Raw genomic sequence first — 24,595 nt, forward strand, 5'->3', positions numbered from 1 at the left:
TATATATATATATATATATATATATATGTTTGGAGAAGAATCAAACTAACGAGGGAAAAGAAAGAAAAACCAAAATGTTTATTTTTTATTTATTTATCTTGTGTTTCTTAAGAAATATTGATTCCTCTCTTAGATTCTTGTCCAGAATCTTTCTACTTTCATATTCACAACTTTTCGTGCTAAAATACATGTTAATAATATTTTTTTATTTTTTAAAAATTATTTTTGACATCAGCACATCAAAACGACCCAAAACATATAAATTATATTAAATTTTAACCAAAAAAAATAAATTTTTTAAAAATATAGTTTGCATCGCGTTTCAAAACAGTCTCAGTAAATTTTGGAACCAACAGGATACTTGGTGAATATGCAAAGCAGAAACTGGATGATTCCAGTGAGAACGACAACGATCAAACAAAAAATGACTCATCTTCCATCTATAGTTTTTTTTTTTCCTTGGTGGAAGAAACGATGACATCCACGAATTGGGAGTGGATTCAAATATTGGCAGTGGCCTTAGCACACACATATCATGAAATTATTATATGAAACTAGAATGCGAGAGTTTGATAATAGTTTTTTTAAAAGTTTTTTTTAAAAAAAATATATTAAAAAAATATTTTTAATATCAACAAATCAAAACGATTTAAAAATATAAAAAAAAAATTTAAATAATATTTTTTAAAAAATTTAACTAACCTTCATTTTGAAACACAATACCAAAATAGAAGCTTAGTAGATCAAACACTGGGGGGGGGTCAACATGAGTTTCCAAAAAAAAATTAACTTCTTATGTTTCAATTTTTTTGTGTTTATAGATTATTTTGATGTACTGATGTTAGAAATAAATTTTTGAAAATTAAAAAAATATATTGTTTTGATATATTTTTAAATAAAAAATACTTTAAAAAACAACCATTACTATACTTGATATAGCAGATCATAATTCAAGTAAATATGAATCTAGTTCGTGCAATAACACATTTGACCATATTGTTCATGTTCATAAAATATTTTAAAATTTTGAACACGAGGAAAGTTAATGGACATCAGAATAGTAACAACTACTACAGCAAGTTATGCTCAGAAAATGATGTAGCAGCTAGCAAACAATCAAGAGTTCAAGAAAAATCACAAAATCAACAGGGAAGCATTGCGGGTTACAATCATAGTTAGGAAGTCCTAGCCAGCTAATTAATTGGAACGAGTTTTAATTGAATTGAAAAAGATATTGACTGATTAAATTTGATTGATAAATGATAGCTAGCGAATTAACTCGGCTATTCCAGTCCAAACTGAGAACCGCAAGGAACGTACATAAGCTGATGACAGCTTCTTAATTCTCTACCTGCAACTGCTTTAATGTTTTAAGCCTTGCATACACCAGAATTGATAACATTTCAGGGAACTCATTCTTCAGCTTTAATGTTTTAAGTCTTCTTGTTGGCCTGTTCTTCTACACCAGAATTGTTCCATTTGTTGTAATTTCTAGGATTGCTGAGATCGGACGACATTGGCATCCGAACTCGCAGTGTGCAGACATTCTCAAATTCTTTCAGAAGCAGTTCCTCCACCTGCACACTGAACATCCTAAGATTTAAGTTGGCATAGATGGAAGACACTAAAAGGGTAATGTATTGTTACCATGGCCTTGGATTTGGAGCAGAAAGAGCCTGTGAAGGTTGGTTTATCCTCCTCTATGAACCCAATTGATCCTGATCCTTCTTGATGATCTTGATCATACTCAAATTAATATGCAGCCAGTCGCGAAATTCATCACCAAGAGATTATGCTGCTCGCAAACATCTGCTAAATTCAATGTACCTTCCACATTAGTCCTAATTGTTTCGACCTTGTGCGATTCGCACCAATCAACGTTAGGCCTTCCAGTCAGCAACATTGAAAACATGGTTTGGTTTCTTAATCACATTTCAGGGTCTAAGATTGCAGTTGAAGTGTTGTTTAATAATACGGTGCAATGCATTTTTTAATTGAAAATATATTAAAACATGTTTTTTTAATTTTATACATCAATATATCAAAACCATTAATAAATATTAAAATAATATTAGTAGAATTAATTTAAGTTGGATCGAGATAACAGTTACAAAGCCTGAAAAATAAACCAATTTCAGGGCCCAAATGACTTTCTTCTCTCGGATGGAATAGACAAACGTCAGGGCCCATATTGTTTCTGTGCCCATTGTGCCTGAGCTAGATGGGTAGAGAGGAGGGCGGATATTCCATTTTGGAAAGGGAATTTTTTTTTTTTTTGAAAAATTGAAAAAATAAATAAACCAAAATGAAATATTTAAAAATTTTAGAAAATGAAAATTATTTTAGGACAAGTGAAAGCATGGGAGTGCCTTGTTGCCCTTAGGTAGAATGAGACGACATTGGTGCAAATTTTAGCCTTTCTTGACACATGCCAATGAAAAAGAAGAATTCTATTTCTCTATTATCAATTTCTATCCATCCTTGGAAGTATTTTGTTAAATAAACTTTGGTTTTCTTTAGTTAATTAAAATAAATAAGTATAATGTATCGGTTTAGTTATATGATTTTTGAAAATACAATCCACCTAATAGAGTTCATGTTTTAGATTTGATTTTTTCTAATTTTTTTTTCTTCCAATTAAAATATCCTAATTTTTAGATGATGGAATGCCTGAACAAAATCAAAATTTGACCATGCCTCTCGTAGACATGATCAGATCTTTATCTAGGAATTATCTAAGATTCTCTGTTAATTTATTTTTGTATTTCAAAAGCGTTTTTGAAAAAAAATTAATTTTTTATTTACTTTAAATTAATTTTTTTTATATTTTCAAATCATTTTGATGTATTGATATCAAAAATAATTTTTTAAAAATTAAAAAATATTATTTTAATATATTTTTAAATAAAAAATACTTTAAAAAACAAATATTATTATATTTCCAAACACCTCCTCAAACTCCTCAAACAAGATCGGTGGAAGAAGGTGCCGGTTGTTTTATCTTGTGGATTCTTCCCCAGTTACATTGTCCATGCATGCATTCATAAAGCTTCTAATTAAAATATGTGTGGAGGTTGCATCTTGGTCAACTTTGTCTTTACAATTCGCTTCTTACAGTACTAAAACCTCGATATTTGTTTTAGGATTGATTAAAACGAGGATTTTCTTAGTTAATTAGCTACCCATGTTACCATGTGCTGGGCAGCAGGAATAATTGAATTGATTTATTCGGTTGTTGCATCACAAAAAATTAAATTGATCAATAACCCTTTGATTATGGCAATTAATTCGATACAAGAAGTTGTACAAAACACACAATTGACGTAGATAAAAAAAGAAAAAAAAAACATAAGAACAGCAAATACAAGTAAAATAGAATTTTGTCTATATAAATGCCGATTCTACACCAAGGAACACAGACGGAAATAGTTTGCAGCGAGAGTAAGAGTCCTACCATGCCTTCTCCTTCGTCATCCCATGTTGTTATCTTTCCTTTCATGGCTCAAGGCCATACTCTTCCATTACTCTACCTATCAAAAGCTCTTTCACGTCAACAAATCATGGTGACCATCATCACCACCCCGTCAAATGCGACATCAATAGCCAAAACCATTGCTAATCACCCCAAAATCAGTCTCGTTGAAATCCCATTCCCCACTATTGATGGCCTACCTAAGGATTGTGAAAACACCTCTCAACTACCTTCAATGGAATTTCACCTTCCTTTTCTCCATGCCACCAAACAACTCCAAAAGCCCTTCGAGCAAGTCCTACAAACCATGTTGGAATCCAAAACCCCTCCTATATGTGTCATTTCAGATTTTTTTCTTGGCTGGACACTTGCTTCATGCCAAGCATTTGGTGTCCCTAGGCTAGTCTTTCATGGCCTGGGTATTCTATCAATGGCCATCATCAAATCTAGTTGGTTTCATGCACCACAACTGGAATCAGTGTCAATGTTTGATCCTTTAGACCTTCCTGGCATGAAACTCCCCTTCACTTTGACTAGAGCAGACTTGCCAGGGTCGACCAACTTACCAGAACATGATGACAAATTTTACCAGTTCATACAAGAAGTAGGAGAGGCTGATGTAAAGAGTTGGGGAGTTATTGTTAATAGCTTTGAAGAGCTAGAAAAGAGTCACATCCAAGCTTTTGAATCTTTCTACATCAATGGGGCTAAGGCTTGGTGTTTAGGTCCTCTATGTTTGTATGAAAAAATGGGAAGCGATAAATCCACCAACCAAGACCATTCCTGTACTTTAACACAATGGCTGACTGAGCAAGTCACACCAGATTCTGTGATTTATGTTTCATTTGGTACACAAGCTGATGTATCAGATTCCCAGCTTGATGAAGTGGCTTTTGCCTTGGAGGAGTCAGGATCTCCTTTCTTATGGGTGGTAAGATCAAAGACATGGTCTTTACCTACTGGCTTGGAAGAGAAAATAAAAAATAGGGGTTTGATTGTAAGAGAATGGGTCAATCAACGCCAAATACTATCTCATCGTGCAATAGGTGGGTTCTTGAGTCATTGTGGTTGGAATTCAGTGCTAGAGAGTGTATCAGCTGGTGTGCCAATTCTTGCTTGGCCAATGATAGCTGAACAATCACTGAATGCTAAATTTATAGTGGATGGACTTGGAGCCGGGCTTAGTGTCGAAGGGGTGCAAAATCAAGTCTCTAAAATTCTTGTTTCAAGGCAAGCTATATGTGAAGGTGTGGAGGAGTTGATGGGAGGATCAAAGGGAAGGATTGCAAAGGAGAGAGCGCAAGCCTTGGGCAGGGTGGCTGGAAGGGCAGTGCAAAAAGGTGGGTCGTCTCATGACACCCTGAACAAGCTCATTGATCAACTTCGTGTCTCTATGTAGTATATATGCATAATGTTATCATATATATATATATATATGCGCGAGATGTTTGTCTAATCATCTCCTCGTACTTCAAATTGACATAAATTTCTAGCTCATTGTAAGGGAAATTGATTTAAGTTAATGAAAAAAGCGTTTATCTATGGCCTTTGGAAGATCCTCTTGGGTTCATTCACCACAACTAAAATCAATGTCAAATGTTTGATCCTTTAGACCTTCATGGCATGACACTTCCCTTCACTTTGACAAGAGAAGAGTTGCCCGGCACACCAGTCTCCTCCTTGTTGCCACTAGGAGACATAAGCCAACATTCGGTGCAACAAATGACTATTACGAGGGTGTTTATATTATAAGATTAATTTGGTCATGTGATTTCTTGAACAAATTCTCCATTACCAAACTCTTTACACGGCTTTTATTGGAAATGTAAATGATAATTGTGACAAAATAGTCGATGAGCAAGTAGATTCATTCTCAAAATCATTGTCTTAGGCTCAAATCTAAATTAAGATATCTTGTAAGTGTTGTCCAAGATATTAGACTAATTAGAATATTTAATTTATAACCATGTAATTCTTATATTATTCAAAGTAAATTTACAATAAATATCAAATTAGATATATTAGTACAAATATAAGATATATATCCAAATTTGCACAGGAGATATAAACAAAAATCTTAGCATGCATATTAAAGTTATAAGGTATAAAACTTAAACTAAAAATATAAAAAGTATTTACTTGTTGAAACTCTTAGAATTCGATCAAGTTAAGATGTTATTGTTATAAAGGATTAATCATTTATCTTTAAAATTTTATTTCTTCTCATTTAGTGCAAATAAAATGTTTATAATATGCATCATAAGATTTTAAAAGTACCGCTTTGTTTGGATGTATTTCTAAATATGATTCATCAATCTAAAAAAATTAATTCAAGTATCTCTTTACAAAGATCAAATCTAAGCTTTAGATATGAAGGAAAAATAAAGCTTAAAACAAAGCTAAAACTAAAGCAAAAAATATTGAAAATTGAAGTGAGGAAAAAATATTGCCAAAACTCTTCATTCAATCCCTTTTTTTTTATATAATAGATTTCTGAACCAAAACTAATATAGAATTGATTTTTATAATTATTGGAACTAATTTTTTCTATTATCAATTTTGATTACCCTCTATAAAACAAGAATTAAGCATGCCAATTTTGATTTAAATTCGATGTTTTTGATCTAGAAAAACTATTCTAGAAAAAACTAATTAAATTATTTTTTTCATAGACTAAACAAAACAATAGGCTGGCAAAAATAATTTTTTATAGGACAAAAAATTATAAATTCAACCCCAACCTCAAAGTAGGTTGACAAAAAAATAATCTTCTATAACTCTATAATTATTTTATATTAAAAGAAACACCAGCCTAACTCGACTCGAGCACATGTGGTTGGTTGAAGCTCAAACTTCATTTTTCTTATGTCATTTTTCATTTAAAAACTTGAATGTTATTTGAATTTAATTTTAACTTCTCATATTTTTATTATATAAATAACCAGAAAAACTTGTTTTTTTCCCATGTGAGATAGTTTTTTAGAAGGTTTTATGTTTTTTCAAAACATGCAAATCAAAAATTCTTTGAGATCAATTTTTTATTCACCCATAATTGATTTTAATCATATTAATGTTTTATACATGCTGAAAATATTAAAAATAAAAAAATTATAAATATGAAGTTTGAACGATTTATGATATATTTATAAGGAATTTATGTTGAAAATGAAATTTCAATAAAAAATTAACTTTAAAACTGAGTGAATTCTATTTTTAATTTAACATCAAATATATGAATTAAGTAAATGTTTCAAATAAAATTTTCTGACAATAAGAAGAGAATTTTGCATGGATAACAAGTCTAATATTCTTAAATCTAAATAAAACAAAGAAGAAGAAGAAATCTCTATTTAGTAAACTTGGCTAAAAGACTCTTTCATCAATAAACAAAACAAAAAAAAAGTTTTGAAATAATTGAAATCATACGCTTCTCTATTTTGTGGGTGGAATTACGTTGGATGGTGAAAATCTTACATTTTTTTTAAATACTATTATTCTCTTCAATTTTACGTGTTCTGCACTTTGAAAATATCAGTTATTTTTATATTCACCTTCTTCCATCTAAGAACCTGTTTAAAAATATAATTGTGATTATTTTTCATTTAGAAATATATTAAAATAATATTTTTTTTTATTTTTTAAAAATTATTTTTAATATCAGCGCATCAAAATAATCTAAAAACACTAAAAAAATATTAATTTAAAACAAAAAAAATAAAAAAATTTTAAATTTTTTCAAAAACATTTTTGAAACACAAAAACAAACAAAACCTTAAATTCTTCATTCCATCCCTGCTTGGTGGTGTAAATTTTTTTAAAAAAACTTTTCAAGAAAGAAAAACGAAACAATAATATATACTTGAGTAATTGAAGAAATAATTTAATAAAAAAATGACACCAATGGAATTGATGCCCATTGGATTTTCTATTATATATTTTTGAGAGTATCAATAATTAAGCATCATCGAACGGGATGATTCTTTTATTTAATTTGTTCATTGCATGTTACCATGATATGTTCCTCAATTTCATCAGACGTGCTTCATTATCCTTGTCTCTAACACAGAATACTCGATGTTCCTCTTGTGCCAACATCTTGTCGGCCAAGCTTCTCTTCACAGTTTACACCTGTTACATCGCATGACGAATTAAACCCAATTACTATGTTAATTAATGTGCGAGATCATCAAGGTTAATGTCCTCTAAGACCCTTCTAAATTTGTAACCATTTACTTGTTCTTTAAGACCACCATTTTTATATGTTCTATTTGTAAAGCTATTATTAAAGTTATTAATGATGAATTTACCGACAGACTACAAATTATGCAAAGTGGTGGACTTGTCTAGAAATGACGTGGAATTATGCATGCCTTAATTAATGTAATTAACAGATAAGAGTTAATGATCCAGACAATTAGCTAGATTAATTAGTGTAATAAACCAATTACAAAATTAATTAGGAGGTTGTTGTTCATTGAAAGTCAGCCCGTGGTCCTCAATTTCATCATCCAGTTCACCTTGTTCAACCTAGTCTTTACACTTGGCTATAAATCCAAACATGACCATTTAGTCAGCAACATTAATTGACGAGGCAGAAAAAAAATCATTCTTAGCATATATTCACAAGACCCTTATTTTGTTTTTAGTAGTAATTAATGCAGGCTGTGGTCACGACCAGTAATTGAATGCCCCATTAACCAATCAATAAATAAGACGTTTAATTCAAAGTTAATGATGAAGTTGTGATGCAAGATGAAGAGATTATTACCACCTTCTATTTTAATTAATTATAAACTGCAAAAAAAACCCCTAAAAAACTAATTAAAAATCAACTAGTAAAATTAATGTTCTGTTTCTAATTGATCGTGTGCATATAAAAATTATTCAAAAATAAATAAGAAAAGTCATCAATTTTAAGAGTGAATACTGTTAAATAATATTTATGTAGTCTTATTTAGTAAGGGTAAAATAATACTTTCAGTTTAACCTATATATATTTTATTGTATTTAGGTTAAGACTACGCACTTATAATACACAGATCATTCAGAATTCTAACTTTTTTTTTTGTGTTTCATCTTAATTATTTTAACAAACACGTCCTGAAAAAAATATTTTTCTAGTTTATTTATATTTAAAAGGGATATTCTTCCTAATTTGTTTTTTCCATTTACTATTATTAGGGTTTTATAGTTTTTCTATACATAATGGTGGAATGGTTTTTTTGAAAAGTGAAGACATTAAAAATAAAATTAAGTATTTTAAAAGTTTTTCTATATATATATATATATGATATTCTCAGTTTTTTAGAGTTTTGACTTCTAACAAATATTTTATTCTTCGCTTTTGCTTGAGTCAATTGGTATTAGAGTTAAAAGATTATAATGTTTTTCTAGTTTTTTTCTATTTGAAGGGAATATTCTTTCTAGTTAATTTTTTTTATTTAGTATTATTAGAATTTTCTAATTTATTCTATATAAAGGGTTTAATAACTTTTTAGCAAGTGAAACATAAAGAAATAAAAATAAGTATTTTGAAAGTCTTTCCATATTTATGATGTTTATAATCTTTGATGATTTTGACTTATAACAAACTTATTTTTCTTCATGCCTCATCAATTTTCTTATCATGAAACAAAAAATTAATTAAAATTATTTTTAGATAAGAGAAGAAATACAAATATTAATATATTGGAGTACTGTTATAGAAACATAAAAAAATTAAAAATTAAAAATTAAAAGTGTGAATCCTTAGAGAGTAACGTTTTAAAAATAGAAAAGTTCATTTTAGTTGATTTAATTTTAATTAAATGGCTTTGAATAGATATTAGCTAATATGCATGCATTGTTTATTTATATTTGAAAGGAATATTCTTCCTGGTTTGTTTTTTCTATTTACTATTATTAGGGTTTTATAGTTTTTCCTAGTATTGGGGTGGAATAGTTTTTTTTTTTTTTTTTTGAGAAGTGAAGACATTAAAAATAAAATTAAGTATTTTAAAAGGTTTTCATATATATATATATATATATATATATATATATGATGTTCTCGATTTTTGAGAGTTTTGACTTATAACAAATATTTTACCGTTCGCTTTTGCTTGCGTCAATTGATATTAGAGTTCAAAGATTATGATGTTTTTCTAGTTTTTTTCTATTTGAAAGGAATATTCTTTTTAGTTTATTTTTTCTATTTAGCATTATTAGAATTTTCTAGTTTATTCTATATAAAGGGTTATAATAACTTTTTAGCAAGTGAAACATAAAGAAATAAAATTAAGTATTTTGAAAGTCTTTTCATATTTATGATGTTTATGATCTTTGATGATTTTGACTTATAACAAATTTATTTTTCTTCATGCTTGCATCAATTTTCTTATCATGAAACAAAAAATTAATTAAAATTAATTTTTAGAAAAGAGAAGAAATACAAATATTAATATATTGGAGTACTGTTTTAGAAACATAAAAAAATTAAAAATTAAAAGTGTGAATCCTTGGAGTAACGTTTTAAAAATAGAAAAGTTCATTTTAGCTGATTTAATCTTAATTAAATGGCTTTGAATAGATATTAGCTAATATGCATTGTTTTCCAAGATAATGAATGATTAAAAGCTGTTTCTTATTTTTTAATATGATTGAGATCCTCTCATATTTCTTGAAACATGATTTATTACATTGGTCAAATCTTAGTCTTTGAATTCAAATAACAGATTAATTACGACTGTTCTGTAATTATATTTCATTTTAAAGTAGAACTTGACTTGTATATTTTTTTATTTATAATTAAGTGAGTATACGTATTGAAATTAAAGGAAATTAATGTATATATTTGCCATACCAAATTAACGAGATTTTACTCAACACTCTCTCTCCTTCTTAAAGCAATCTTAATTTATTTATTTTATAAATAAATTCAACGCCCTTAAACTTTCAACGAAATTAAAAAATTAAATGATTGATAATGTTTATAATAGATAATGTTTCAAAACAAATGAGAAATCCCAGTCTCTTTTACTAATCCATGAAAGATGCTCTGATCATTAAATATAAGAAAATAATTAAATTTGATTATAAACTTATAATTAATGGTTAATATCTGTCATATAGGGAGTAGGGACTAGTAACGGTCGTGACGATAAATAATAACTAACCAATATAATCATGACTTAATTAATCAAGATAAATTAAATACTAATTTGAATTCACACACACACACACACACACACACACACACACACATATATAATTAAAACAAATTTTCTCCTTTATAAGCACCCATAGTTTGCATCAACGAGGGCCATGCACAAATTGAGAAAGCAAGAGCAAGAGTCATACCATGCCTTCTTCTTCATCATCCCATGTTGTTATCTTTCCTTTCATGGCTCAAGGCCATACTCTTCCATTACTCTACCTATCAAAAGCTCTTTCACATCAACAAATCAAAGTGACCATCATCACCACCCCGTCAAATGCTAACTCAATGGCCAAGTATGTTACTAATCACCCTGATATCAATCTCCATGAAATCCCATTCCCCACCATTGATGGCCTCCCAAAAGGTTGTGAGAACACATCTCAACTTCCTTCAATGGAATTTCTCCTTCCTTTTCTTCAAGCCACCAAAGAACTACAAAAGCCCTTTGAACAGGTACTTGAAACAATGATAAAATCCAACACCCCTCCTTTATGTGTTATTTCTGATTTCTTTCTAGGCTGGTCACTTGCTTCATGTCAAGCATTAGGTGTCCCTAGGTTAGCCTTTCATGGCATGGGTGTTCTATCAATGGCCATTAGCAAATCATCTTGGGTACATGCACCACAAATAGATTCATTGTCTATGTTTGATCCTGTTGACCTGCCTGGTATGAGACTTCCCTTCACTTTAACTAAAGCAGACTTGCCTGCAGAAACCGTGAACTCATCAAACCATGATGATCCCATGTCTAAATTCATTGGAGAGGTGGGTGAGGATGATGCAAAGAGTTGGGGAATCATTGTTAATAGCTTTAAAGAGTTAGAAGAGAATCATATCCCATCTTTTGAGTCTTTTTACATGAATGGGGCTAAGGCTTGGTGTCTAGGCCCTTTATTTTTGTATGACGAAATGGAGGGTCTTGAGAAATCCATTAACCAAAGTCAAATTTCCTCCATGTCAACACAATGGCTTGATGAGCAAATCACACCAGATTCTGTGATCTATGTTTCATTTGGTACTCAAGCTGCTGTATCAGATTCTCAGCTTGATGAGGTAGCCTTTGGCTTGGAGGAGTCAGGCTTTCCATTCTTATGGGTTGTACGTTCAAAGTCATGGTCTTTACCTGGTGGCGTGGAAGAGAAAATAAAAGGTAGAGGTTTGATTGTAAAAGAATGGGTTGATCAACGCCAAATACTATCTCATCGTGCAACAGGCGGGTTCTTGAGTCACTGTGGTTGGAATTCGGTCCTAGAGAGTGTAGCAGCTGGTGTGCCGATTCTGGCTTGGCCCATGATGGCTGAACAATCTTTGAATGCAAAGCTTATAGTAGATGGACTTGGAGCCGGGACTAGTATCAAAAAGGTGCAAAATCAAGGCTCTGAAATCCTTGTTTCAAGGCAAGCTATTAGTGAAGGTGTGAAGGAGTTGATGGGAGGACAAAAGGGAAGGAGTGCACGGGAGAGAGCAGAGCCCTTAGGCAGGGTGGCTAGGAGGGCGGTGCAAAAAGATGGGTCGTCGCATGATACCCTGAGCAAGCTCATTGACCAACTTCGTCGATGTTAATTAGTAGAGCATATGCTAATTAAGGGAGGCAGAAATTTGCTTCTTAGCTTCCTTTGTTATTTCCTTTCATTCTCCACGCGGCAAGAAAAATTCAAGATTAGGGTTATAATAATATGATAAAATAGCTAAATTTAACAAATAATAACAAATAAAAAGACCTAAAATAACTCGAGTTATTTTCAAAATTAGTGAAAAATTATATAGATAAAGAATAATTAAACTCAATCTCCAATTAGATAAATGTTGAAGGATGAAACTGAAGAAACATGAGTTTTTTTTTTAAAAAAGCAAACTCATACAAATCTCCTAAACCTGAATTAATATTCTAAATTCACAACCAGTTAAATCCTAAATTTAGTTCAATCAAAAAGCTCAATTCTCAACCAATTTAATGTTAAATGATGAAATAAAAAAAAAATCTCAATTTAAAAATTTTGTGAAAGTAAAAGAAAATAGCAATTAAAAGAACGAGGATCAAATCTGATAGAAAAAAAGTTGATGAAGGATGAAATTGTAAAAAAATAAATTTTAAAGTTATTTTAAATAAAATAAATAGCAATCAAAAGAATAAGGACCAAATCTGACAGATGAGAAAAGGATGAAATTGAAAAAAAAACTCTAGTTATATGAATTATTTTAAATAAAACAAATAGTAATAAAAAAATAAGGACCAACTTGAAGAAAAAATAAATTGAAGGGTTCTTTAAGACTTTGAACGGTCTGGTGCAAAACTCAAAGAAAAGAGAGAAAAGAAGCAAAAAAGAAAAAAAAACAAAGGTTGACGGCACCAAACCGAAAGTCAATAAGTTACACGCGATGTCTAGGGAGGAAGTTTCCACCGAGACATTTTCAAGGATGTTAAGGGAAGCTGACTTCAGCATAGAAATAAGTTACACATGCCGTCTGAACACGCAAGAATATTGACGTGTTGTCGCGTGTAATGTGCTAGACAATTTTGATTTCTAAATAATATTTTATATTTATTAAAATATCATATTTCTCCTCAATCAACTTGATTATAACAAAAAAAAGAAAGATGAAAATACAAAAAAGCCTTTGGATGCCAATTAAAGAGATTTTGATTTTAAGGGTAATTTAATCATTTTACTATATTTTAAAAAATTAAAAATATGAAAAATCCTCTAGATGCCAGTTAAGTAGACTTTACTTTTAAGAGTAATTTAGTTATTTTACTATACTTTATGAATATAAAAAGACTGAGCTAACCCCGATCAATCTAACAATGACTAATAAACTTTATAAAAGGATTGTATTACTCTCAATAATCAATTCAATTATTGTTTTTAGAATAGTAAAATCATTATTACACCATTTCTGTTCATAGTGCAATGAATCTGTGTAAACGACAAAACCTTCATTTATTTTATTTTTTTTAATGATTTCTTTACAAACTATGAAATATATTTACCTATTATGACGTAAGAGTTTATTTAATTTCTCTTGTTATATAACAAATCGTTTCATAAGAATGGAAATTACAAATGACCAATTGCAACTATAACGTAAGAAGTTATTTCATTTTGTTACTTCATAAACGAAGAGGACATCATTCACATTATAATAAACCATTCCAAGTGTTCATGAACCTTTTGCAAGTAAATTGATATTTATTTACAAACACACAGACACAGAGTCTGTTTTCAATTTAATTGATAATAAACCTTCTGAACTTTATTTTTAAATATTTAATTTTTTTAAAAAATATTTTTTAGTTTAATAATACTTGGAAGGGATTATTATAATCTGTTTTCAATTTTTTATTTTATATAAATTAGATGTATTTGTATGACTCATTTAAAAAATTGAAAATCTTTTGTATTTAGTAACAATAATCAGCCCCCACAATAAATAGATAAAAACAACAACCAGTTTTTTTTACTAGAAATATTAGCTTCCATATTTAATTAACCTTATGAACTTTTTTATTTACCAATTCATATATTTTTAATTTAATTTATAAAGTATAAATAATTTCTCAATTAAAAAAAGTTATAATACATGAAAACATATCTATAAAACAGTTATTTGTTTCTCTCGTGTTATAAATTAATTTAAAATCTCACTCCTAACGTAACACAGGTAAAAAGCTAGTATTCTTTTAAAAAATTTACACAAACCAGAGAAAAAAACAAAAAAAAATAAAATCTCCCTGACTGTCTGAAAGCCAAAAAACAAATCTCTCTATCGGTTAAAAATACTTTTGTTTATATATTTTAAAAGCGTTTTTTAAAAAATTAAATTTTGTTTTATTTTTTTATTTACTTTAAATCAATATTTTTTTGATGTTTTTAGATTATTTTGATGTGCTAGTATCAAAAATGATTTTTAAAAAATAAAAAAAATATTATTTTGATATATCTTTAAATAAAAAGCATTTTGAAAAATAACCGCAACTACACCCAAACAACACATTTCGGTTCCATGAGATAATTGTGTTCCATCAGTGGCGAAGTTTGAGCATTTTTTAGAGGGGGGGAAAATAAAATTAAAAAAGTTTAGCTATTTTTCAAGTGTCAAACAAGGGTTTTTTTTTTTTTTGAAAATTGTATTGATGTAGAGTTTTTATTTTTTTATTTTTTAAAATTTCAAATCCATGTATAAACCGTGTCTGCACATTATCATATACTTTTTCTATAAATTTGAATGTTAAATCAGGAGAGAAAAATAGTATATGACATAAATTAGCAAGAGATATTTTCTTGCAAAAAAATAAAATAAAATCTTCTGAGAACTTCAAATTGAAAATAATGATTTAATATAATATAGCGATGCACTATACTATAAAATATTTAAATATTAAATGTTGAAATATACGTGAGATAACTATAAAAAGAAAAAAAACAAGAAAACCATTGAAGATAAGATAAACAATTAAAATACGTTATTTCCTTATTCCTAACTAATTCATTATCCCATGACTAGGTGCGCAGATTCTATCCGATATATATTTAGTATTGTTATACAAGATTGTTTTTAAAAAAAATATATTAAAATAATTTTATTTTAGACTTTTTTCTATTTTTAACACCAATATATAAAAAATACTAAAAAATATTAATTTAATATTTTTTTTAAATAAAATCAACCAAAATTTGAATTATTAACCAAACCATCAAATGTACTCTTAAACATTAATTTAATAATTTGAAAAGTGTTTTGTTAGGATCATTAAACTCGACTTTCCCTATAAGGTCACCTAGGAGTTAGAGTCTATTCGGAAGTGTGGTTATAATTGTTTTTTAAAGTGTTTTTCGTGCTAAAATGTATTAAAATAATGTTTTTTTATTTTTTTAAAATTATTTTTGACATCAGCGCATCAAAATATTCCAAAACACATAAAAAATTAATTTTTAATTAAAAAAATAAATTTTTAAGAAATATAATTTGCACTGTATTTCAAAACGAAGTTTATTAAAGAATATGTTTAACAATAAATAAAAGAAAAATTTAGCTTGTATCACTCGATTAAAATATTAAATTGATTCTTGAAGCCCAACAAAAGATTTATTGACTTTTCTTTTTTTTAAAAATTAAATCAACCAAAACTAATAAGCCCAACTTTTAATAACTATAATATGAATTGGTTTACATTTACCGCCTTATACGTCAAATCCAGCTCACCAGAAAGCATGCTGCTGCTGCTTCTATAAAACTAGGCATAAATTCTAAAATCTAAAATTAGCCCGTCCTCACTTTTCCTATTTCAGGCCCAAAGTGCAAAGTCATCCTCAAACATAAAATTCCTAACCTTAGGGACTAAACTATACACTTTCCAAACCTGAAGGACCTTTTAAATTCACTAACTTGCCACTCTCTAGTCTCTATAATAATATCTTTCAAAGCCCTTAAAATATCCAAAAAACACTTAAGGAGAAAACAGAGCGACTAGGGTTTCTCTCTACAAAGTTCTACAGGTACAGTCTCAGATCTCTCTCCTTCTCTTTCATATTTGTGTAATTTTTAACGAAAATATCTTATAATCTACAGCACATGAAGCCTTTCTTTTACTATTTTTCAAGAATTTTGCATTTAACTTTTTCTTTTTTTTTGCTGTTCTTGATTCTTGAAAGTGTTCAAAGTGTTTTTTTTATGCTGTTCGAGGCTTAAAAAGAGAAAAAGATTAGATTTTTTGAAACGGGTTTGTTTATTTTGACAGATATAATTAGTCAAAGAAACAATGTCTCGGGTTTATGTCGGTAACTTGGACCCAAGAGTCTCTGAACGTGAACTTGAAGATGAGTTTCGACGATTCGGTGTTATAAGAAGGTTGATTTCGTAATTTTTTTTTGTGTTTTATGGAATCTTGAGTATGGGTTATTGTGTTGATGATGATTTGGTTAATGGGCTGTGTGTAGTGTGTGGGTTGCAAGGAGGCCGCCAGGTTATGCTTTTATTGATTTCGATGATAAAAGGGATGCTCAGGATGCTATTCATGAGTTGGATGGTACGCTTTTTTGTTTACTGCAGTTTAGTTTTCTGATTGTAAGTTTATTGCTTGAACTTTTGGTTATTTAACTGTATGGCTTGGTAGAGGCCTGCTAAAAAACACGCTGGTGGATTCTAATTATCTTTTATCAGAGTAGTTCTTAATTAATGCCTACATTGTGTATCAATCTTATTTGTCTCATCTCTCTCCCCCTTGATAATAGATAGATGGATGATTGGTAGATGTGTTAATTGCATGCCTTATGTCATGGAATTCGAGGTGTTGATAAGCTATCACTTTACTATAGCTAGTTTCATCACCTGATTTTTTTGTCAAGAAGATAAGACCCCACGATCTTGGCTCAATTTATGTCGAAATTTATGCATTATCATTTTCAAACATGATGGTTTTATTGCTTAGTAAAAAATTTAAAATTCTTTCTGTTTAATTCTCAATTTTTTCCAACTTCTTTTTATGATGCCTTGATTTAATTGTTTCAATTGCCTTACACTATTTCAAAAACTATTTTTTTTAAAAAAAAAGTGTTGCTAGTAATAAATGATAGGGTTATTTCTTCTTTATATGCACCGATAAATCTTGATACTTGCTGCACAGATGTTATTTTACAAGCAATTTGATTTATTTTGCTGTTGAATCATTTTAGTTAATCAATTATTTCTGGAGCAGGAAAAAATGGCTGGAGAGTTGAGCTTTCTCACAACTCCAGAGGTGGAGGTGGGGGTGGGGGTGGTGGTGGCGGTGGCCGTGGAGGGGGTCGTGGTCGTTCTGGTGGTTCTGACTTGAAGTGTTATGAGTGTGGTGAGGCTGGTCATTTCGCTCGTGAGTGCCGCTTGCGTGTTGGTTCAGGAGGTGGAGGTGGAGGTGGAGGTGCAGGAAGACGTCGTAGCCGCAGCCCTAGATATCGCAGGAGCCCAAGCTATGGTCGAAGGTGAATTCTTGAAACTGATAGTGCCTTCAATACATATGTATCTATGATGTATGTATGTTATATGTGCATGGTGTGTGTTTGTAAATTCCTTTTCTTTTCATAAAGTGGACTTATATTTGGTGCTTTTTAAATTCTTCTTTGGACAAATTACCCAGGAGCAGGAGCCACAGCCCTCAAGGACGATCCCCCAAGCGCCGCAGTCTATCACCTCGTGGGCGCAGCTATAGCAGGTCACCACAGTACCGTGGACGTGAAGAGCTCCCATATACCAATGGGTGAATTTTTAACTATTATTCCCAGCTTATATAGTTAGGACCTTGGCCTGAACCCTGTTGCTTATCTGTAGATTTACTAATGGTTGGTGTTTCTGTGTTTTGGACAGAAATGGCACCAGGGATCGTCGCCGAAGCAGGAGTTAAGAGTTGCAGCCTAGGCGACTTGGCTTTGCTTGGAAAATACTGCAATTAGAGTGTGTTTATTATGTTTGGACTTCAGTACCACTATGTTTTAAACGGGCAGCGCCCTCAGCCTCATGGATTTGGTTAAGTTTCTTCATACTTATTACTATGTTTGTTATTTTTCTTTAAGCTATGCAGGATAGTTGTAGGCTTTTCTAGCAGAAGGCTCTGTAGGTTATTATGAATTTATTGAGACAGGTTGCTTCTGAGAGTGGTGCTAAAACTTTATGCTTTTCTTTTTTGTGTTGAGGTCTCTTCTGGGTCTGCTTCATTGGTTTTGTGCTTCTCTACACTTGAGGTTTCATTGTTGGCCGCCCTGCATTGGGGTCTTCTATTTTGAATATTTGGGGATTCCTGCTAAACTGCATGCCTACATTCTTCTGTTTGATTGCACCTCGGCTGTGATGCGCCTCCCACAAACTCTAGTGGCATTTGTTTTAGTTAAACTTAGATGGATAGAGAGCTGCTTCAAATCTTCAATAGTGAATGTTTGGGCTCCCTGCTAAACTGAATGCCTACATGCTTCTGTTTGATTGCACTCCAGCTGTGATGCTCCTTCCTCAAACTAATGGCATCTCATTTAGTTAGCTTAGAAGGATAGAGCTGCTTCAAACACTTCTGGCAGGTACCTATATCTGTTCCACAGAAGTTGGGGTTTTCTTTAGGAATCTCTTGTGTGGTTGCCCTATTCTTAAAAATTAAAAATTCAAAATTGGTCACGGTCACACAAGGTACTTTCTCTTACCTTTCAGTTGATGCGTAAATGGTTTTTCTTCTTGTTCACTACTCTATTGCACCAATGAACTAACCTGAAGAAAAATGAATTGGTTGATCTAATTGTTTCTGGTGCAGGAAAAATTTCTTAAATAACTTTTGTCATCCTTCTGTTTTTATTCTTTTATGTCATCAGCTTTCAAATGGAACAGGAATGAAATGTTTTTTTCTTCCTTGATTTGGTTGGCTGTTGCTGAAGTTTCAAAATTTCTGACATTATAAAAAGCTTCTGTTTTCCCTTGTTCGCATTGGTCCATCGTCTCTCTTCTCGATATTTCTACCCCTTCTCCTATAGTATGAGTTTTGGTATGTTAATCTCCTGCCTATCTGGTCTTTTACAAAGCGGATGTCTTTTTGAGCTGTTGTGGAAGAGCACTGTTAAGATGCCAGGTTATACAAGCTCATAGCAGTGAACTTTGCCTTGTGAGTACTGACCACTTCTCCCAACAAGCTCAGAGAGGTAACTCGACTATTGTGTAAGTTGCCTGTCTCTGTTTGGATGATTAAGCTGCAACATATCTTTTTGAACCATCTCAGCTGGAGGATTTCTAACAATATTGATGGCCTCGAGAATGGTCCATTTCTTCATCTGCTGCTGTTGCATAGGAAGATCTTAAATCCTCATAGAGGCCTGGATTTATTTTCTTTTCAGTAGTAGTCTATGTTTCCACGCCTGGAAACCTAATCCTTAATTCGCATGACACTTGTCCTTAAAGTGCAATGATGAGCAGTGTCATTCCTTAATGGAGTTTCCTGGGACAGTTGCTTCGTTCAATTTCTTATCTGTTTAAATATATCTTGTGAATGATTGATGATTACTTTATTCGATTTTTTATTTTCATGTAGCTTGTGCAGTATCATTTAATTTTACTGTCACAACTGAACTCCCAAGGTTGTGATCATATGAAAAGTCATGAATACGTTAATAAAGGTTTTTTTATTTATTGATCTGGTTCTTTTTCTGAATGTTTTTTTTTTTTCCTGTTTTGGAACATTAATATCTTTATTTGTCTTTATAACTAAATATGTTTTTCTTCTTGGTTTTGTTTTTATTTTTGGAATATTATAGAAAACATTAAATGGTGTGGTCAAAACAATGTACATATCACCATTCACTCATTTATATTATAGTGTAGATTTTTTTTTCAATTTGGTCTTCAAATATTTTTCATGATTGCATTCTTGGATAAAGTTAAAAAATAATTGAATCAAATTTGTTCATTAGGGATAAAATTACAAGACATGATTAAAGTAGAAAAGAAGTTTAAAATTCAAACAAAAAGTTTAATTGTCATTAAACTTTATAAACTATATATATTTTGTCCTTCTATATATATTCAATTTAATTTGAGTATAAGAGTTTATTTTTGTTGTATTTTAGTTACTGATTTGGAAGCAGTGAAGATAGAGAGATTATTAGATTCTAGCGGTAAAGAGAAAAATATTGTTGTTTTTATTGATTTTAACTATTAAAATAATCGATATTTGTCTTAAGTGATTTCTTTTGATAATAAAAGCTAGGTTAAATGTTTTTTTTTTCCATGGGTTAAATGGTGATGTAAAAATTCATATTCTTAACTAATTAGACTTAAGCTTAAAGTTCGGTCCAAACCTTTTCCAATCTAACATAGGTATTTAAGGAGAAAGTTATCAAAGAATTTGCATTTCCTCTCCTCTCGTTATAACTCAGGAAGTTCAAGAATCATGAGTAGGTATTTAAGGAGAAAGTTACCAAAGAATTTGCATTTCCTCTCCTTTCCTTATAACTCAAGGAAGTTCAAGAATCATGAGTGAAATTATTCCATATACGATTTGAAAATGGTTGTGGTAGTATTTGCTCTTAAGATTTGGAGGTACTACTTGATAAGGAGACGTGAGATATTTTTAGATCATAAAATTTGAAATATAGAAGGTGGATAGAACTGTTTAGTGATTATTCAATATCACCTGGTCAAGACGGTTGTTGTTGTTGATGCCTAGAGCAGGAAGTCATATTCAGGAGGTGATGAGATATTTTATTAAAAGAGTTACACATGTTGCTAGAGGATAAGGATAGATTAGAGATTGTTGATTCAAGAATATTGTTAGCTCATTTTCAGGCTAGGCCAGATATATAGACCGGATTAAAATAGTTCAGATGAAAGATGAGCAACTATGTAAGATTCGAAATGAGTTAGAGTTAGGAAAGGCTTCGAGTTTTGTTGTCAATTAGGATGGTGTGTTGATTTGGTTCTAGGCTATATATGTCCTGAGGTGGATGATTTGAAAAGAGATGTGATGATGGAAGCACACTAAACTGCTTATACCGTATATCATGGTTCTAACAAGATATATAAAGACTTGAGAGAGTGTTATTAGTGGAATAACATGAAGAAGGACATTGCTAGGTTTGTGTCTCGATGCTTGATCTGTTAGGGGTTAAAGGTGAGCATTAGAAGCCACTAAGGCTTCTGCAGTTATTGTTGATTCTTGAATGGAAATGAGAGAGAATCACTATGGATTTTGTGTCAAGTTTGCCTCGGATTCAGGAGGGTTTTGACTCGGTTTGGATGGTAATTGATTGTTTGACCAAATTAGCTCATTTTTGCCAGCAAAGGTGATTTATGGGTTTGCAAAACTAGCAGAAATCTATGTTAACTAGATTATGAGATTGCACGGTGTGCCAATCTCAATTGTGTTTGATAGAGGTCTATAATTCACTTCTTGGTTTTGGGTGAAGTTTCAAGAAACTTTGAGGACTAATGTTTAGTTAAGTACTGCTTTTCATCATAAGACTGATGGAGAGTTTGAGAGGACTATTCAAATTTTAAAGAAAATGCCGAGATCTTGTGTGATAGATTTTGGGGTCAGATAGAGCAAGTATTTGCCTTTGGTGGAGTTTGCGTGTAACCATAGTTATCGGGCGAGCGTTGATATGGCTTCGCATGAGACTTTGTATGGCCAAAAGTGTAGATCACATGTATGTTGGTACGAGGTTGGTGAGAGGAGATTGATGAGTCTCGGGTTAGGACATATTACTTCATATAAGATTAAGGTAATTCGAGATAAGTTTCAAATAGCTCAGAGTAAGTAAAAGAATTACATGAATAAGATGAGGCGTGATTTAGAGTTTTTAATGGGTGATAATGTATTTCTTTAAAGTTGGGAAGAAAATAAAATTGAGCTCCAGGTATATAGGACCCTTTCAAATTTTAGAAAGAGTAGGGGTAGTGGTATACAAACTTGCCTTGCCGACCAAGCATAAATGATGTGTTCTCATTACACCGTTTTTATATTACTGATCATAAATTCGGGATTCGTGTAGTGACATTGCATCTATTTCAATAATGTCAACTCTAAGTATCCAGCGATTGTTTCTATGCACTTTCAACCGAAATTGAGTACAGGATGCCTGTTGGGCTCCTCGTCAGAGTCCATGACTTCCATGAAACAGCAGAGTCAACTTCAAAGTAAACTCCAAGCCATGGTGATAACATCACTGCATTTTCTCTCAGGAGCCAATCACTACCACTCCACTTGCTTCAAAAAGCAACAGATGAACCTCAACACTAGCTCTAACAAATATCAAACAAATAGGTGCTTTTCACTGCAGATTTCAAAAAACTCAGCAGCCTACAGTCTATTCCTTACGACGAGAACACTAAATTACATCGAAACTAAGTCTTTTCTTGTTTAGATTTCTTACGAGCTTGAACTAAAATATTCAGAAAAAAAAACTCATTTATCGTGGTTTCTCATCGAATTCGAATCTATCTACATTCAAGTCAAGAGGGTATGCTAAAATGGAAATTGAATTCATGGTTTAACTGTTCTTGATGTCTTTTCTGGGTGATGAGATGAGAGACTTGACATGGGTGCATGATGCATTAAGCAGCCCACCTTCCAGAAACTCAGCAAAACGAGAAGCACGTTCTAGTCACCGCAGAGATCGCTAATGTAGGACCCTCTGAGCATAAATCTGGCACTCTTTTAGCCTTGATTGGCCGCATGTGCTTTGTTTGTGAGTCCCAATTCATCAATGTCGTGTCTCTGGGCTTCGTATCTATCCCCGAAATTCGAAATTTTCATACTAAAAATATTATTATTGCCTCAAGATTACCACAAAATCTGGTGTGCCAACGAGTTGAACGTAATAATATTCCCCAGTTTTAACGTTAATAGAAACTAAGTTTTATATTAAAATAATTTTAAGAATGCATTTTTTTAACTGTCTGGTGCATTTAGAAGAATAAAATCTATTAAATGCTTTTTCCACAACGAATATAATATTTTCATGAATGCGTAAATCATATATATAAACGGTACTTAAAAGGGTTCAAATTGATTTGATTTCCTTTTCTTTGATGACGAGAAACTCAAGATCCATATCTTTTAGAAAATCAAATAAAACCTCGAAGTACACATAGCTGTCTTAGCGTAAGTGTTTGTTGAAATAGGATTCATAATCTAAGATGTTGACCTACATGAATGGGGAAAATTGAGCTCTTGCATATTACATAAAGTGAAACTCAGAGAGTGTTTATTTTTGTAGTTTAACCTGTTTTTAAAGTTTTTTTTTATCGGAATTTATGTTTTTTAAATTTTTTTTAATAATTTTGATGTATTAATATAAAAATAATAATTATTTTAATGTATTTTTAATTGAAAAACATTCATATTATCAATCATACATTTAGTGTATGATTATTAATGCAGTGCATTGTGCCAACAAACGTACCCTTAAAACATAATCTTGTAAGTTTTAACCTTAATTTTTTATCAATAAACAAGTTTTATTGGTTAAATTTATATGATTTTAAATTGAATTGAATTGAATTGATTTGATGGAATTGAAATGAAAAGTGTGGGCTCAGTTTCTAGTAAATAAATCTGATAATTCCACCTGAAAATATAAATTTTAGCACAAGTCATTAGGATTAAACTTTATTAGTGAAAGCTACAAGTTGTAGTCTGTGTTGTCCTAGTCCCCAGTTGATAATGTTTAACCTTAAAAAATGGTAGCCGGCCTCCGGCCTTTGACATCTTCAGTTCATGATGCTAATTTGATAATCTTAGTAACTACACTCTACATTAGTTTTCAGATTCCATGGCCGGCAAGAAAAACAGGTTAATACTATGGCTATGCTAATTTGATAATCTTAGTTTTTTTTTTTTTTGTACTTGATTTCTTGTAAATCCTGCCTCCTATTTATTAGACTTTCTTTTTTTAGTTTTAATACCAAGTTCTTTTCTTTTTGTTCATCAAGGCTATTTTTTCAAAATTCATGATATTTTATTTTTATAATTTTTTGTACACATGGTTCATTAGCAAAACTATTAAATATGACTTAACCCATGACCTGATTTAACGTTTAGATCACGGTATGGACTTAATTATTAATTTGAATTTTTTTTTATAGTTTTAATATGAAGTTTTTTTCTTTTTGATCATCAAGATTATTTTTTTTAAATTCATGATATTTTATTTTTACAATTTCTTGTACTAATGGTTTATTAGCAAAACTATTAAATATGACTTAACCCATGACCTGATCTAACATTTTGGTCATGAGTTGGAATTAATTATTGATTTCGATTCATTTAAAATAATATTATTTTAAAATTTAAAAAAAATAAAATAATATTGTTTTAAAATCCAATCAAATCATAAATTAACTAATCAAATCACGAATTAACTTGACCTAATAGGAGTTGGACTTAATTATTGATTTGAATTAATCTAAATTAGTATCGTTTT

General features: G+C 30.8%; 3 protein-coding genes across 3 annotated transcripts; all 3 read left to right on the top strand.

Moving 5' to 3' along the window:
* Positions 1-3,353: 3,353 nt before the first annotated feature.
* LOC7476233 (UDP-glycosyltransferase 73B4) lies at positions 3,354-5,014 on the top strand. Its single transcript, XM_002324909.3, has one exon. The coding sequence runs from the start codon at positions 3,393-3,395 to the stop codon at positions 4,869-4,871; it is 1,479 nt and encodes a 492-aa protein (XP_002324945.2). The 5' UTR covers positions 3,354-3,392; the 3' UTR covers positions 4,872-5,014.
* Positions 5,015-10,808: 5,794 nt separating this feature from the next.
* LOC7476232 (UDP-glycosyltransferase 73B4) lies at positions 10,809-12,230 on the top strand. Its single transcript, XM_002324908.4, has one exon. It carries the CDS (start codon positions 10,809-10,811, stop codon positions 12,228-12,230), a length of 1,422 nt encoding a protein of 473 aa, XP_002324944.1.
* Positions 12,231-16,008: 3,778 nt separating this feature from the next.
* LOC7476231 (serine/arginine-rich splicing factor RSZ22A) lies at positions 16,009-18,325 on the top strand. Its single transcript, XM_024590480.2, has 6 exons — positions 16,009-16,165; positions 16,408-16,517; positions 16,607-16,695; positions 17,365-17,626; positions 17,782-17,901; positions 18,009-18,325. Exons 2-6 carry the CDS (start codon positions 16,429-16,431, stop codon positions 18,043-18,045), a joined length of 597 nt encoding a protein of 198 aa, XP_024446248.1. The 5' UTR covers positions 16,009-16,165; positions 16,408-16,428; the 3' UTR covers positions 18,046-18,325.
* The last annotated feature ends 6,270 nt before the right edge of the window (positions 18,326-24,595 follow it).

The sequence above is a fragment of the Populus trichocarpa genome, chromosome 18, assembly GCF_000002775.5.
Source record: "Populus trichocarpa isolate Nisqually-1 chromosome 18, P.trichocarpa_v4.1, whole genome shotgun sequence".
Lineage (NCBI taxonomy): Eukaryota > Viridiplantae > Streptophyta > Magnoliopsida > Malpighiales > Salicaceae > Populus > Populus trichocarpa.

Coding starts and splice junctions, on each gene's coding strand:
- LOC7476233 (XM_002324909.3), top strand. CDS start 3,393: ATGCCGATTCTACACCAAGGAACACAGACGGAAATAGTTTGCAGCGAG.
- LOC7476232 (XM_002324908.4), top strand. CDS start 10,809: ATGCCTTCTTCTTCATCATCCCATGTTGTTATCTTTCCTTTCATGGCT.
- LOC7476231 (XM_024590480.2), top strand. CDS start 16,429: ATGTCTCGGGTTTATGTCGGTAACTTGGACCCAAGAGTCTCTGAACGT. Junction 16,518..16,606: donor CGATTCGGTGTTATAAGAAG/GTTGATTTCGTA, acceptor GGCTGTGTGTAG/TGTGTGGGTTGCAAGGAGGC. Junction 17,627..17,781: donor AGCCCAAGCTATGGTCGAAG/GTGAATTCTTGA, acceptor CAAATTACCCAG/GAGCAGGAGCCACAGCCCTC.